This window comes from Phocoena sinus, chromosome 1 (assembly GCF_008692025.1).
Source record: "Phocoena sinus isolate mPhoSin1 chromosome 1, mPhoSin1.pri, whole genome shotgun sequence".
NCBI lineage: Eukaryota > Metazoa > Chordata > Mammalia > Artiodactyla > Phocoenidae > Phocoena > Phocoena sinus.
Window position 1 is genome coordinate 167,041,056 of NC_045763.1, and position 16,876 is coordinate 167,057,931.

Below are 16,876 nucleotides of genomic sequence, written 5' to 3' on the forward strand. Positions count from 1 at the left end.
TACAAGGATGCTGAGGGCATTCGCTTTTTTTGTTTTTCTTTAACTTTGAGTATAGTTTGTATTATAAAGTAAGTTTACAGGAAAAGCTATAAAGTTTTCACAACATTTTGGGGATGATGGCATCACAAAGTTAAATTCAGTTCGTCTCTGCTCCTGCAGAGGGACGGGGGGGGACATCACAGGTGCAAAACCTGTCACGGCAGCCGTCTGGATCTAAAATGGCATTGATGGCTTCTCAGCCCCACAAGCACTTTCTGCTGAGGGCACTGCCATGCCCAGGAGGACTATTGGTGGATGCGAGGGGGAGGTCTGAGTTCAAGTCCTGCTTCGGGGTACTTCTCGGTGACAGACAGCAGTCGGAGCTTCTCTGACAAAGCACAGGTGCTGAGCAGGGGGACAGTAGGGGTGATTCCAGGGCAGCTGAAGACATCAGGGACATAGCTTCTGCTCTGTCCTAAGCCTAAAGGTTGGTTGACACACGTGGCCCCAACCCTGCCTGGGTGGATAATCTGACGGCAATTCCAGAAGCTGCTGTAAGGCTCAGTGAGTGGGCATCCTGTGCGTGCCCGGCTGGGGCTGGCACCTGGCTGACCTGAGGTCCCACCTTGGAGTCCACTGGCCAATGCAACCTGCAGCAGCCCCTGGGTCCAGCATTTCCCAGCTCAGGCAGAGCAAAAGCTGCGTCAGAATCTGCTAGGCGGCTTGTGGAAAATGCAGCTCCCTGGCCACACACTAGACTCTAGATCCAAATCAGAGGTTCTGGAAATCCTCGTTATTAACAAATGCAGGAACTGAGGCTCCTGCATGCTGACACCCGTTCTCTGGAGAACAGTCCCCCTTTGACACCCAAGCAGAGTCCCCAGTGAGTCAGGGCCCGTCACTCCCCTTGGTCTTGGGGAGCAGCACTGGGCTCGTGTCCCCCACTGCATGAAGGGGTGAAAAACTCTTCACGCACAGAAACATAAGATAAATTGGGGCTTTTATTCACAGAATATGGAAGAAAAGCATACAAAAGAAGCCTCTTGGTCAATCGTGTAAAGGGAAGGTTCTAAAACTCAATTTTTAGTAGGGTGTGGATGCTGATACAGTTTTTTAAAAACTAAAGAGAAAGAAAAGGCGAAAAGGTAATCTGCAGCATGGGCGCCTTGTCTCGGGGGAAATGACAACTCAGATGAGTGACAGTTTACAGCAGTTCATCTTCTATGCACACGAATCTGGCTCCCAGGACCATGCCTGCAAGGTTTTGACTTTTGAAATTTCTGGATTAATTCTTAACCAGAATTCTAAAACGTTGAGGGCAAAATGTGCTTGGCCTTATAATGTCTCTAATTTGGGGGTAAGCGGGGGCGATTCTCCCTTGGACAGGCTTCAGCCGCTCTCGTCCCTCCCAGGTCACACTTCTACATCCCCTGGGAGACTCAACGGGCTTCTCTGGGGGCAGGCCAGCAGCACTGGGCCACCGGGCAGGCGTCCTCAAACCCACACAGGCTCCTTCTTCCCGTCTGCCTTTCCTGTGACCATCAGGTCGCGCAGGCCTGACTCTCTTTCCCCCCAGACGATGCTTTGCTTTTTCTTCCACGGATGTCGCCTCTCTTCCCTGACTCCCAGCGTGGCCAGGCACGCTCTAATTATCGTACATGTGTGAAAATGTGCCACCATCAGCTCTCATCATTTGAGCTAAAACAAGACCATTTGTTTTCTCTTTTCCTCACCGATATTAATGATGCAGGAATTGGGTCCAAGTTCATCTTCAACACAAGCCTCCAGAACGTGAAGCACAATCTAGCTTCCCGGCTACAATGCTCTCCTCCACTCGTTCCTTTTTCTGTCCATCTGTCTGTCTTCAAACCTTCTCCACTTCCCGGTGCCACCTGGTTGGGTTTGACGGGTGAAACACGAGCACTGAGCCCTCATGTCCCTGCTCCGGGAAACTTCACAGGGCAACAAGCAGGTGTTGCCACCAATCCTGCAGACTGGTCCGTAATAACTATTTTGGACTTCGGGACATTCTGGAAACCAGGTCAGAACAGGGGCCTATCGTGGAGGTTGGCAGCGGGCACCCCCCTGTCCGATGGTCCAGTGGCAGTCCACGGGTCACCCTCCAGGCCCGGGACCCTCGCCCGCCCTAACTTTGAATCCAGCTGAGATGACGTCAAACTGGGCAGCACGGAAGAGGAAAGGCTGCTCCAAAGGCAGCCAATGTGAGCTCACAGGCCTCAGAGGGTCTGGAAGCACCAGCACGGTGTCTCTGGTCACCCAGCCTCCCCCGGACCCGGCCCAGAGCTTAAGATTTTCCAGCGCTGATAACGCAGACCTGGCACCTGTGCTTCCGCTTCTCTCGTCCAGCATCCTTCTTCTGCTTCCTTCGTACCTGTCTCCTACCTTCTGGTTCCTTCTCTACATAATACACTTTCATTTCCAGGTATAGCACCTCCCTCTCTCCCCAGAGAGAGCACCCTTCGTTGGCTTGATGTCGAGGACGAGGGGGCTGATGGTACCCCAGGCAGCTGAGTCAGGAGGCCAGCCATCTGCCTGCCAGAGAGTCTGGCCAGCTCCATGTGGCTGGGCTGGACTGGGCTGGACTGGGCTGGACTGGGCCCGGCAGCTCTCAGGAGTGCTCTCTCCCTCAAACAACCTGTACCTGAACTTGCAGATCCTAACACCCTCATCACCACCTCCACATTCATGTCAGAGAAGGTGAAAGTGACAAGTCTTCATCTACTTGAAACAGTCATGACACATCGTCAACACAGTTTTCAAAGCATCGTAGCCTTCAAAGAGGTTTTTCTTCCTTCCTTCTTCTCAAGCCTGTAATTAAAACTCCTTGTGGCAAAGGGGTACAGGAAGGAGATGGGGGGATGACTTCAGGAACAAACAGTTCCTTGGGTGTCCTCAGAACCGAAGCAGCTAAGGGCTGGGAGTCCTGTCAGCTTGTGCGCTTTCTAGAATTGAGCAAATCAGCTCACTCCAGATGCAAATCGCCCATCCGTGTCCCTAATCACCACTCTGCTACCCACCCAGAGCGTGGACTTCTGCCAAGTGTTTGTCTCCACACCAGCCCCTGCCCCCTTCACGAGCAGCTCCGGTTTTAGTGAACTAACCCTAATCCCAAGCCTGACCTCAGCCTAATTCTCTGCGGGATTGTCCACCAGGGCCACCCATGTCCCAGACATGTGGAGAGCTCGGCAGTTGGAGGGGGATGACTCATCGGAAACACTCATCCAGTTCAACCAAGACGTTTTCTTTCTTCCGAGTATTTTGTGAGTTCAAGTCTGAGATGCTCCCGGATTCGCACTATTCCCGGAACAGAGGCTTCCAGTCTGCCCAGGCAGCTCCCACTAGCGGACAAACGACACCACACTGGTGGCCACTCCGAACGGGGCGGAGTAGGCAGCAGCGAATCCCTGCAGGCCGACCACGATGTAGCGGCATCCTTTGGTGATAACCTTCCCAACGTTCTGTTTTTAGGAACAGAAGAGAAAAGCAAAGGGTTAGGCGAGGCAACTTTGAAATCTTCCATGCACAATGGTGCCATACATAAAGAATCATTTCGCCTCATTTTCCCAGGGCAAATGAGCCAGCTAGCATTTTCTCAGCTCTCTGGTGTCCCACACCCAACCCCATCATACGAACACTCGGGGACTCAGCACAGACATCGGCACCTTGAAAAGGGCTTTCCAGCCCTGCGTGTTTCCAGATCATTCAGAGATCTTCTTGGAAACAGCAGTGAAGCTGCTACTTTTTTTTTTTTTTTTTTTTTTTTCCGTACGCGGGCCTCTCACTGTTGTGGCCTCTCCCGTTGCAGAGCACAGGCTACACACGCGTAGGCTCAGCGGCCATGGCTTACGGGCCCAGCCGCTCCGCGGCATGTGGGATCTTCCCGGACCGGGGCACGAACCCGTGTCCCCTGCATCGGCAGGCGGACTCTCAACCACTGCGCCACCAGGGAAGCCCGAAGCTGCTACTTCTAAAATCAGACCAGTTTTGTTGTATTTTTTTAAACCAAAGCCCATTCTCTTCTGTTCCAGCTAAGTTACTGGCTCTGCTGAAGGCTGGGTCGAGAGTTTTCCGTCATTCACCTGATCTGAAAGCCCACCCAGTCCTCCCTCTGCCTCCAGGGCACACCCCTTTCTGACCCACATTTGTGTCTTTAAAATCTCCTACTGTTCTGTCATTGCTGCATCCACGGAAGTCTTGGTTCCCAATACAATTCTACACTCCTTGAGGGTAACGACTGGGCCTTTCTTTCTTGGTATCCACTCTCCCTCCTCCTTCTCTTCAAGGCCTGGTGCTAGACTGAGGGCATCCAAGGGATTCAAGTGGAATCGCAACAGAAAAATGAAGACCACCACCACCGACTAACACTGACTGTGCTGCTGCCCCTCCCCCTTTCTCTCTCCACCCCCCACTTCCGTCATCCTTCTCCGTGACGACAACATCCATGTAGGTGACCTGGACATCATCACACATCTTGTCTCTACACCCTCGATTTTTCCAACTCCAATAACCACTTAAAATCCCTGATCACGGGGCTTCCCTGGTGGCGCAGTGGTTGGGAGTCCGCCTGCCGATGCAGGGGACACGGGTTTGTGCCCCAGTCCGGGAAGATCCCACATGCCTAGGAGCAGCTGGGCCCGTGAGCCGTGGCCGCTGGGCCTGCGCATCTGGAGCCTGTGCTCCGCAACGCGAGAGGCCACAACAGTGAGAGGCCCGCTCCCCGATCACAATCACAAACCTGCCTTTGACTTCCAACACTGCATGCCCAGCCTAGTCTGTCAGTCCAGTAGGCTGACTGTTCCTCTCTCCCAGATATTATTTCTTACCTTTTCCTTTCTCCACAAGCCTCTCTGCCCCCAATGCACACAGAGAAACACAAACAGTGTCCATACCCTCATTAGATGATCCCACTTCATCTCCCACTGACTCAGAAGTCATTAGGGAACCCGTTCATCCTCTACCACTGTCTACACCTGCCCCAGCTTCTCCTCCCACTTTGCCGGTGTCCCAGTAGAGAAAATGGCCCTCTTCCCCCAAGGCCACTCCCTTGACACTTGCTGTTGGTACCCTCTCTCACCTTGCCCCCAGCTTTCCCTTCTCCAATATCACCATCCTCTTCCTCCCCATTGCATCATTCCTACCAGCTTACAGATACGCTCCGCTGTCCCCCTGACTCCATACCCTTCTCTAGGTCCTGTCTGGGTCTCTGCTCTCCTTCTCGGCAAACCAGTGGAAAGCGCCATCTACACACACAGCTTCCACTTCCTCCCTTCTTATTCCCTCTTCCTCAACCCTGACCATCCAGGACTGCTTGGTCATGGCCGTCTGCCACCGCCATGCTGCCTGAGCCAATGAGCATTTTTCTGTCTTCCCCCTGACTCTCAACAGCTTTGGACAAACTTCATGAAACACTCATTTGGCCTCTGACTCCATATTCTCTTGGTTTTCCCTTACCTCACATAAAGCCCCTCCTCAGCTTTCATTTTTTTAAATAATTTTTAATTGAAATATAGCTGATTTAAAATAGCTCAGGTGTATAGTAAAACGATTCAGTTATTCATATATATACACATACATGTATCTATTCTTTTTCAGATGCTTTTCCATTATAGGTTATTACAAGATATTGAATATAGTTCCCTGTGCTATATGGTAGGTCCTTGTTGTTTATTTATTATTATTATTTTTTAAAGAAGATGTTGGGGGTAGGAGTTTATTATTTTATTTATTTTGGCTGTGTTGGGTCTTCGTTTCTGTGTGAGGGCTTTCTCTAGTTGTGGCGAGCGGGGGCCACTCTTCATCACGGTACGTGGGCGTCTCACTGTCGCGGCCTCTCTTGTTGCGGAGCACAGGCTCCAGACGCGCAGGCTCAGTAGTTGTGGCTCTCGGGCATGTGGGATCTTCCCAGACCAGGGCTCGAACCCGTGTCCCCTGCATTAGCAGGCAGATTCTCAACCACTGCGCCACCAGGGAAGCCCCTTGTTGCTTATTTTATAAACAGTGGTGTATATCTGTTCATCTCAAATTCCTAATTTATCCCTCCCCCCTCCCTTTCCCCTTTGGTAAGTTTGTTTTCTATACCTGTGAGTTTATTTCTGTTTTGTAATTAAGTTCATTTGCATCTTTTTTTAGATTCCACATTTAAGTGGCATTATGTGATATCTGTCTTTGTCTGACTTACTTCGCTTAGTATGATAATCTCTAGGTCCATTCATGTTGCTGCAAATGGCATTATTTCACTCTTTTTTATGACCCTCCTCAGCTTTCTTTCCCTTCTACCAAACTATAAAATGTTGGAGTTGTTCAGTACTGTTCTTTACTTTTTATTTAAAAAAATATTTTGGGCTGGAATCTCTCTACAGGTGGTCTCATCCATTTCTAATGACTTTAAGAATTCCCTGTATGCTGATAAATCCCATATTTATATCTTCAGCTCAGACTCAAATATTCAGTTCTCTACTTGAGGGCTCTACTTTTTGAGGCCTCAAGATCCCTCCGGCATACACTCTTCCTTGCTGCAACAAACAGACAGATCTAACTTGGACTGGCTACTAGTGCATTCCTAGAGGCCTCTGGCTACCAGGCTTCAACAAGAAGGATGCACCAAGGAGTTAATTTATCCATGATTATACAGCTGGTACGAGGCAGGGCTGAAGTTCAATCCCAAAGAAACCTCACCTCAGGGCCTGTGTCCTTACTCCCCACACACACTTCCCTTCTTTAAGGAAGGCAGTATGTAACCTTGCAATTGATTGCTTGCGGCCTGGGCTTAAATTCCAGCCCAATCGCTTATTTAATTTTCACTGGCCTCAGTTTCCTCACCTATAAAATGGGCATATTTAGTAACCACCTCATTGGGTGAAGAGGCTTAAAAAGGTTTACGCAAGGAAAGCCCTTAGAACAGTGCCTGGCACCAAATGCAGGCAGTAGGACTGGCCCCCCAAGGTCAGCTATCTTTATTGGAAAATAACCTTTGCCTCTTTTTATTCTACAGTAATTTACGTTCGTGGTGGTAATTTTGAAATCTAAGATATTTTGTTATCTGTTCAGGAAAGTTTCTTAAGACGGCACTTTCCTATGATTTCTGGCTTATGTCAGCTTTCAGAGACCTGAGAATAACAGAAGGAGGTCGTGCTCAGTACTGTATGCCCAGCATCCAGAAAGAGCCTGGTATTTCCTTTGGTTGTTCTCAGGCCAAAGGAGAAGTTCTGGGAGAGGAAGGTCACTCTGATGGCCTCTTTAGACACTGATTCCCAGGACACTGCCTCGTCAACTTCCCAAGGAGACACTAGGGTGTGTGTTGGGAGCAGGGAGGCAGTGATGCTGCTAAGAGAAACATCTCTATAAATGTGTAATAAGATTCCGTGGGAGAATTTTACGTACCTGTTAGAAATAACAACAACGACAAAAACTGTCGTCCTGGAGTAAGTATTAACAGTCCAGAGCATCCTTTATAAGCCAAGCCCCTAGAATCATGGATGGCCTGCATTAAACTTGACATTTTGGGTATTTGTACACCCATTTCCCTCAGCCTCCTATTTTAAAAAACTGCTTGTCACTTCATCTTTGCAAATGAGAAAAAAAACGTTACTAAAATAGCTCATTAGCTAGAACACAGTCAAAACACAGATTTGAGAGATGTGATGCAAAGAAATGTAACATAGCATCGACCATTTCAGTGTCACTGGAGGGAGCAGATCCTGAAATCTTTTGATCTGAGTAGAGTTTCAACCCATATAATCTCTCAGAGGGGCGGAGGGGTCTGGGGGATCATGGGACAGTGTGGTAGGTTGAATAATGCCCTCCCCTCAAGATGCCCATGTCCTAATCCCCAGAATCTGTGAATATGTTACCTCATATGGCAAAAGGGACTTTGTGGATGTGATTTAATGAAGGATCTGGAATTGGGGAGACTACCATGGATTATCCAGGGGGTCCCAATCATTAAAAGGATTCTTTTTTTTTTGCGGTACGCGGGCCTCTCACTGTTGTGGCCTCTCCGGTTGCGGAGCACAGGCTCCGGACGCGCAGGCTCAGCGGCCGTGGCTCACGGGACCAGCCGCTCCGCGGCATGTGGGATCTTCCCGGACCAGGGCACGAACCCGTGTCCCCTGCATCGGCAGGCAGACTCTCAACCACTGTGCCACCAGAGAAGCCCATATAAGGATTCTTGTATCTTTATAAAGATCCAAATAAAGACGACCACCCTTACAGAAGGGAAGCAGGAAGAGTTGGTGAGAAGGCAATGCGGTGCCAGAAGCAGAGAGACAGAGAGAAAGAGACGTGCAGATGCTGTGCCACTGGCCCTGAACATGGAGGAGGGGACCTCTGGAAGCTGAAAAGAGCAAAGAAAGGGTTTTCCTCTGGAGCCTCCAGAAGGAACCAGCCTGTTGACTGTAGCTCAGGGAAGACGACTTTTAGCCTCCAGAACTGTAGAATAAATTTGTGTTGCCTTAAATCACTATATTTGTGGTAATCTGTTACAGGCAAACTAATACAGGGAGTGAGGCTTTTCTGGGGGTTCCCGGGTAACCCCAAAGATGTCGGGGATTCCCTGTCCCCACCCCCGGTTTCCAAAAGGGAACCAGCTCTCAACAAAGATCTCTTTCCCCCAAGTATAAAAATCAAGCCTTCCCTTGTGAAATTTGGTCAGGACCCAGGCACAAAGCTGAGGTGGGCTGTCAGCTACAGAAGTTGATTTTTTTCTGAGTTAGAGCTCATTAAAAACTGATCAGAGAAGAAACAGTCATATGCGACCTCTCCTCCATCCCCTTAGATAACAGCCAACAACAATGACAGGACCCTCGCCATATGCCAGGTGCGTTCCAAGACCTGTACATGGACTACACTCATTTACTCCTTACCACAGCCCTAGTATTAACCCATGTGACAGATGAGGAAACCGAGGCAGAGAGGAGAGCAGAGCTCAAGGTCACACAGCCAGTAGGAGGCTGAGCACAGCTGGCGCCTGGCAGTCTGGCTCCAGGGCCCCTGTCCTAACCCCTTACTTAGACGTGGGACATTTTTCTTCCTCTTGAGCTCAAGGTTATTCCACACCCTGTGTCTCCCTTCTCCAACCCCCTCCTAGCTGCCCAATTAATAAAATTAATAACTTTCCTTATCTGCGCTTCTCCTTGTGGCTCTCAGAGGTGCCTGGGAAAGGCGACTTCCTATTTGAAGCTAAGTTTGGGGTTTGGTTCCCTCACCCCCCTTCTCCCTCCACCCTAACTGCTTTTGAGCTGGCAGGGGCCAGGGGAGACTCCTGACTCCCAGCTCTGCTCTCCAGCTGTGTGGCCTTCAACAAAGAGCTTAACTTCCTGAAACTCCAGTTTCCTTCACTGCATAATGGGAGTCCATGGCTTTCTAAGGTCGTTGAGAAGATTCAGGGTAATTGTGCATCCTATGTGCACCAGAGCACCCGGCAGCCTGTAAGAGCACAGCAAACCCACACACTTTCCCCTTCCCTGCACCCAGAAAACAGCACTTTCCCAGCAACTCCTGCCCATCTGAACACTCACATCATTACTTAAAAATCAACTGGGGAGGGGCTTCCCTGGTGGCGCAGTGGTTGAGAGTCCGCCTGCCGAAGCAGGGGACACGGGTTCGTGCCCCGGTCCGGGAAGATCCCACATGCCGCAGAGCGGCTGGGCCCGTGAGCCGTGGCCGCTGAGCCTGCGCGTCCGGAGCCTGTGCTCCGCAACGGGAGAGGCCACAACAGTGAGAGGCCCGCGTACCGCAAAAAAAAAAAAAAAAAAAATCAACTGGGGAAAAAAAAAAAAAGCTAGGGCTTTCCTGGGGCACAGTGTTTGAGAGTCCGCCTGCCGAGGCAGGGGACACGGGTTCGTGCCCCGGTCCGGGAAGATCCCACATGCCACGGAGCGGCTGGGCATGTGAGCCATGGCCACTGAGCCTGCGCGTCCGCCACGGGAGAGGCCACAACAGTGAGAGGCCCGCGTACCACAAAAAAAAAAAAAAATCAACTGGGGCCACTGATTGCCAAGAGTCTCAGTCACCCAGCCTTTTGAGCCCAGAGGTTCCTGCCAGAGACTGGACCCAGCACAGCATTGGGTCGACCCTGCTTGGGGCCAAGGGGCAGCAGGGGAAGAGGAACCTATCCTAGGACAGTTCACAAAAGCCGAACACCTTTCTTTAAATAGAAGCAGGAAGGGACTTGGGTGAAGGATTTGAGCGGTTAACAGATAAAAAGGAACTTTATTCACCCTTCCTTGAAGGGTTGAGCTATTTGCAAGTCATTCCTTATTCCAATGGCCCAAGTGCAATAAAATTTCACCTGGTGACCAAAGCAGGGAAAGTCACCTCCCCACATTTCTAGCGGAGACATGGCTATTCTCATGGATTTTCAACACAGAAGGGTGGACCATCTGCCTCCTCCATGTTGGAGCTTAGATGTCAACCTTCTTGGTCACCATCAAGAAAATGGAAGTTGAAGGGCAGAAAGGGCACATCCAACTCCAACGTGACAGCGTCCCCGCCTGGCCTCCCGGTCTATTGAACTAGCATGTAACACTCACTCCAGAGCTTTCACCTGCCTCATCTCTGCTAGCACTCTGCCCTCCGCCTTGGATGCCACCCCTTCTTTACCTGGTGAAATTCTTTTTTTTTTTAGGTGAGGTGAAATTCACATAATGTAAAAATTAACCATTGTCAAGTGAGTAACTCAACGGCATTGAGCACATTCAGTGTTATGCAAGCACCACTTCTACCTACTTCCAAAATATTTTCACCATCCCCAAAGGCAAACCCACACGCATTAAGCAGTCGCCCTGCATTTCTCCTTCCCTTCAGTCCCTGGCAACCACCCATCTGCCTTCCGTCTCTCTGGATTTACCTATTCTGGATATTTTATATAAATGGAATCATAGATTCGATATGTGACCTTGTGTGTCTGCCGTGTACTTCCTTCCTTTTAACGGCTGAATAGTATTCCATTGTGTGTATGAACCACATGTTGTTTATCCATTTATCAATTGATGGACATTTGGGTGGTTGCCACTCTTTGGCTATTGTGAATAACGCTGCTGCGAACATGTACATATATATTTGTTTGAGTATCTATTTTCAATTCTTTTGGGTATGTACCTAGGAGTGGAATTGCTGGATCATATGGTCGTTCTGTGTTTAATTTTTTGAGGAACGGCCAAATTGTTTTCCACGGCAGCTGCCCCATTTTACACTTCCACCAGCAATGCACAAGAATTCCGATTTTCCACATCCTCACCAACACTTGCTGTTTTCTGTTTTCTTTTTCCCTAATAATAGCTATGCTAGTGGATGTGAACTAGTACCTCATCATTAACCTGTGAAACCTTGACTCATCCTTCTGTGCCCAGTTTCCATGTCATCATTGATCTGAAACCTTCTCTGACTTTACAACCTCATCCCTGAAGATTAACTGCTGAGGCTCTTCCCATGCAGCTCCATGGTGGTGCCCCATACGGCAGCGTCTCCCTGGGAGGCTGTGGCCTCCTCTAGGGCAGGACTGCATCCTATCCATTTCTGTGTCTCTAGTGCTCAGCACATAGTGAGAACCTTCAAAGCATCTTCAGCTCAGCCAGCCTCTGAGCTGAGATTTCCACATTATCAGTTCACCAACTGAGAGGCAAATGATGGATTTTTTTTTTTGCAGTACGCGGGCCTCTCACTGCTGCGGCCTCTCCTGCTGCGGAGCACAGGCTCCGGACGCGCAGGCTCAGCGGCCATGGCTCACGGGCCCAGCCACTCCACGGCATGTGGGATCTTCCCGGACCGGGGCACGAACCCGCGTCCCCTGCATCGGCAGGCAGACTCTCAACCACTGCACCACCAGGGAAGCCCGATGGCTTTTTTTTTTTGTGATCAGCTGGAACCAAGAAGAAGAAGAATTCGTCCTAGCATGACTCTAAGCCTGAAAGGCCCAACTTTATAGTTTTTATTATTACACTATACCACTGCCTGCTTGTTTACTGCTCCCAAAGCTGCTGACATACCTTTAAAGAAGATGATAAAGCTAAGTTTCTAGGTGTGGCGACATCGGTTTCAGGTATGATAAGAGGTCACTGGAGGACTGGATAATATATCAGATGGGGCCCCTGCCCTTTGGCCAGGATAGAATGAGTTTTGTGATTATCTTCTGGGTGGCCTTGTCCAGTCCCAGGGACCAGAGGCAGCAGTAGCTTCAAGCGTTTCCAGGCCAAAGCACCTGGGAACTGCTTTGGGGCTTTGATCTCTAGGGAGGAAACTACCATTTTGTCCCATATTCATATTACCTCTCTCTCTCCCTCTGTCTCTCTCTCCCACCCACCCCACAAGTGAATACTTATGGAGTGTTGAGCTCCCAGGCCCTGGAAATCACCTTGAGAATATTGGGAGACATAACCCAAACAATTCTCAGCTAGTAGGATATCCTCGAGAAGGCGTTGCGGGAAAACAGACAAACTGGGCTGTACCTCCCTGCTTTCCAACTGGGTCACCTTCTACAAGTCACCTAACCACGCTAATCCCTCAGTATTCCCGCTTTTAAAATAGGGACACTGATTCCCGTCCTACCAACTACACAAGGGAGTGGGAAGACACACCTAGGATAAGAACCACCTGGGTAAGCGACCCCTTGGGAAAGTTACCCACCCGCCAGCATCGGGATAGCCGTGGAGCGGTGCGCAGGGAAACCTCTGATTTAATGTCTATCACTCCCCGCAGCTCACTTTCCCCTTACTGCCCAGTTCACAGAGTGAGCAGTCTCGGGGCTCCAGGAGCGAATGCCGGGAAGGGGGTGCTCGTGGGAGGCCGAGGGGGTGCAGGGCAGCGCAGAGAGGCCGAGACCGTCAGACGGTGGGGAGCCGACTCCAGCTCTAGGGCGGGCGCCCCGCGCTCCCCGACCTCCAAGGGACAGTGGCGGCGGTGGGATGCCTACCTTGCCGTACTTCTTCAGTTTCTGCCGGTACCTCTTCTTGGGCTTCTCGTCCGGCGCCGTCTCCTCCAGCGGCTCGTACCGCTCGGGGAGGACCGCGAGGTGCACCCTCCGCGCGCCCCGGGTCCCCGGGCGCTGCTCGCTCGCCCCGCTCTCCGCCGCCTCGGCCCCGCTCTCCAGATGCTCCAGGATAGCAGCCGCCTCCTCGTCCCCCTCCGTCCGCCCTCGCCCCCGGGCGAGGGGCCTGCAGCGCGGGAGACTGCTCGCCGCCTTGCTTCGGAGCCTGGCTCCCACCGTCATGGTGCCGCGGGCCCTGCGGCTGAGGTCGGTGCACGAAGACACCAACCTTTGCGCCTAGCCTGCGCCTCCACCCCCGCCGCCCGCCCTTGCCCAGCCCGGCCCAGCCCGGCCCAGTCCGGACGGGGCGGGGGGGCTGGGGGAGAGGTGGATGGGAAACTTGGGATCGCAGCGCCCCCTGGCCCTAGGATGGCGGCGGCTCCACCCAGGCCTGGCTTTCTGGTGGTCGGGCCCAGCCGCCAGCATCCCATCCTCTGGCAAAAGGGGTGAGGGATGCTCCAAAGCTCAATGCACAATGAACACGCAAAGCACGTTCAACCACACTTGCAACGAAATAAGTGAACCCCAAATAGTGAGACTTCCTTTGCACACGTGCAAGCTGGCAGAGATGATGAGAGATGATGATGATGGTGATGATGGTGATGAAAAAGACGACAGTAATAAAGATTATACTCAGACTTCCCTGGTGGCGCAGTGGTTAAGAATCCGCCTGCCAGTGCAAGGGACACGGGTTTGAGCCCTGGTCCAGGAAGATCCCACATGCTGCAGAGCAACTAAGTCCCTGGGCCACAGCTTCTGACCCTGCCCTCTAGAGCCCACGAGCCACAACTACTGAGCCCGGGAGCCACAACTACAAAGCCCGCGTGCCTAGAGCCCGTGCTCCACAGCAAGCGAAGCCACTGCAATGAGAAGCCCGCGCACAGCAAGAAAGAGCAGCCCTGACTCCTCTCAACTAGAGAAAGCCCACGCCCAGCAACAAAGACCCAACGCAGCCAAAAATAAATACATAAAGAAACTAATCTTTTAAAAAAGATTATACTCAATGCTGGTGAGGGTATGGTGAGAGGATGGTTATAATACAATATTCATGGGTCGCAAACTGGAGACAGGCTTTTGCAAAGGCAATCAGCAAATATTTATCAAGAGTTCTGAAAAACGGCCATACCTTTCTAGGTGCCTATGTTAAGGAAACATTCAGAAACACAGAGCAGTGTGTCCACGGTGTTAATCACAGTCTGACTTCAGCGAAAAGTTGAGGGAAACCAATGGGGATGGGCAGGTGAAATTCTGGTGCAAGCATATGATATCATACGAAGTAATCATTAAAATCACGATTTTCAAGAATATCACTCTGGGGGAAAAAACGAGAATATCACTCTGGTAGATATGCATTCTCAGGTCACTGTGAATCTCAATCTGTTTGGGATGCCTTACTTTCTTATGTGGGTAAGTATCTTTTAATTCTTGGAAACTTAGAGTTAAGTATAAAATGATGTGTTATTATTTCATTAATATTTTAATACTATTAAAATGTGTGATATGTTTAAGAATGATTTGGTTATACTGCTCTAAGTACATAAAATAGTCATAATTTAACATATTAGAATATCAAAAATTATTGGTGATTTCAACATAAAATGTAAAATCAAGTAGTTTACTTAGACTTATAAGTTTAACTTGAAAGGAATACAAAAATAAGTTAATTTACTGTATTTATAAGAATTACATAGTCCTGTACATAGTTGAAGTACTTGAAAAGAAAATCACATATATTAAATTTATAAAAGTCACTTAAAATGTTTAAGATAATTAAATTAAGTGAATGATAAAACCCCTTACAGTGACGGTTAAATTCTATTAGGTTTGTAAATGAAATAAAACAATACTGAATTTAAAAGCTATGGGAAGCTTGACTTGTGGATTTGCAACTTTACTAAAATAACTATTAACTTATAAACAAAAACAGACCCTAACCGTCCTTTTTCTATGTGCAAAACTGACTTCTGAGAACCCCCCAGATGACATAATAAATGGAGACATAGGTGGATTGTCCATGGAATGGAAAGTGTGTTTTGTCCATACAAAATACATTTCAAATATCACAACATTTATCTTGCCTGATATAAAGCAAAACACTAGAGCACCTGAAAACTGATCCGTAGACTATCTCCATAATCAGTGAGCAAGCAGGACTCAAGGAGATGTAATCAGAACCCACCTTTATGTTGCTCTCACCGTTGTCTCTTTAGAAGTTATTCAGTGTGGAGAGCGCTTCCCTTGCTCCTGCGTGACTACTTAAGCAGTCCTATAACTCTTCTGACCTCACTGTGGTAATCAAAAATCCCCAAGTTGCAAATATGTTCTCAGTTTATATAATTTTAAATCTTACAATGTCCAATTCCATGTAATACTCAGAGGCTTGAACTTGATTTTAAGTTAAGCCTCTCTCCTCCCTCAGAAAAATTCATCACCTGCAGGGCTGTGATTACTTGCAGGAGGACGGAAAACAGCAGAAGCGTGGCTTTCACCCCGGTCTGCTTTTCAAAGCAGGGAGCGCACCTGATTATAAGCAGGCTTGTTACATTCCCTCCAGGACCAAAAGGACTCTGCGACATGCTCATCTCCTAGCCTCTGCTCACAGGAAAGAGAATGGAAAGGGCTGAGTGCCAATCCATAGGAATCTTTCCTTCCTGGTAAGAATTAGGAACCTGACCTTCAAAGGAGCAAAAACATTGGAGGGCTAAGATTCATGAAAATAGATCATCAGTTAGTGAGTAAAAAAAAAAAATACTTAGACACCTCAGAGTCTTAAAAATAATTGCTTGCATAAGACAGTTACAGATATTTAATTGAAAACAAAGTTTCCATCTGTAGACATATAAAGGTTTTATGTTTTCATCTTTTGTTTTGTAATAAATGTGTGAATTTGGAAAGAAAGAAAAAAAAGGAAAGGGAGGGATCTTTATGGACCTGAAGTTTTATGAATTAAAATTGTTTAAAGCTGTTAGTTTATTTGTGTAGGCTTAGACTCCAGAAGAAACATATCTCTGGAGGTGAAAAGAGCTGGTTATAAACAATGGAACAGATATAACAGGTTTAATTTTCCAAAGACTGCAATGTAAAGTGAGAGGGAGAGCAGTTTTGAATCCTAGCTAAGTCTCAGTCTTGGGGCAGCCCCCAAAAGGGAGGATGGTCTACTCCTGCCTTTTCTCATGTTAAAAAAATTTCTTTTAAAGATTAAGTTTGGAGCCTTCTACATTAACTATCATTTAGTTCAAAAGGTGGTAAAACCAGATGGCATAATAGGAAGAGGAAATTTAACATTTGCATTTAAGTTTTTAAGTATTTTCTTTTTTTTTTTTGTGGCTGCATTGGGTCTTCGTTGCTGCACGCGGGCTTTCTCTAGTCGCGGCGGGCAGGGACTACTCTTCGTTGCGCTGCACAGGCTTCTCGTTGTGGTGGCTTCTGTTGTGGAACACGGCTCTAGACGTGCGGGTTTCAGTAGTTGTGGTGCATGGGCTCAGTGGTAGCGGCGCACGGGCTTACTTGCTCCATGGCACGTGGGATATTCCTGGCCAGGGATCAAACCCATGTCCCCTGCATTGGCAGGTGGATTCTTAACCACTGCGCCACCAGGGAAGTCCAGTATTTCTTAAAAAATATATCTGTAGTTGATCTGTGGTAAACCCATTCATGCAGATCCCAGTGAATGCAAAGTTGGGAATGTCAGGCACAGCACATTTTTATTTCACTTTAAGGGGTTGGATTTCTGCACCAAAGATAAGATCAGAGATTTGAGGTAAAGACAATGTAAGCCTGGGACTGCAGTTAAAGGATCTTACAACTAAAATTTACTACAATTGTAAAAACTAGGGTCTTCCATAAATTGCTTCT

At 48.9% G+C, this 16,876-nt stretch overlaps 1 protein-coding gene across 1 annotated transcript; it reads right to left on the reverse strand.

Moving 5' to 3' along the window:
* Positions 1-962: 962 nt before the first annotated feature.
* On the reverse strand, positions 963-13,264 carry C1H1orf115 (chromosome 1 C1orf115 homolog). Its single transcript, XM_032640403.1, has 2 exons — positions 12,908-13,264; positions 963-3,458 (listed from the first exon to the last, which is right to left on the reverse strand). Exons 1-2 carry the CDS (start codon positions 13,202-13,204, stop codon positions 3,339-3,341), a joined length of 417 nt encoding a protein of 138 aa, XP_032496294.1. The 5' UTR covers positions 13,205-13,264; the 3' UTR covers positions 963-3,338.
* Between the last annotated feature and the right edge of the window lie 3,612 nt (positions 13,265-16,876).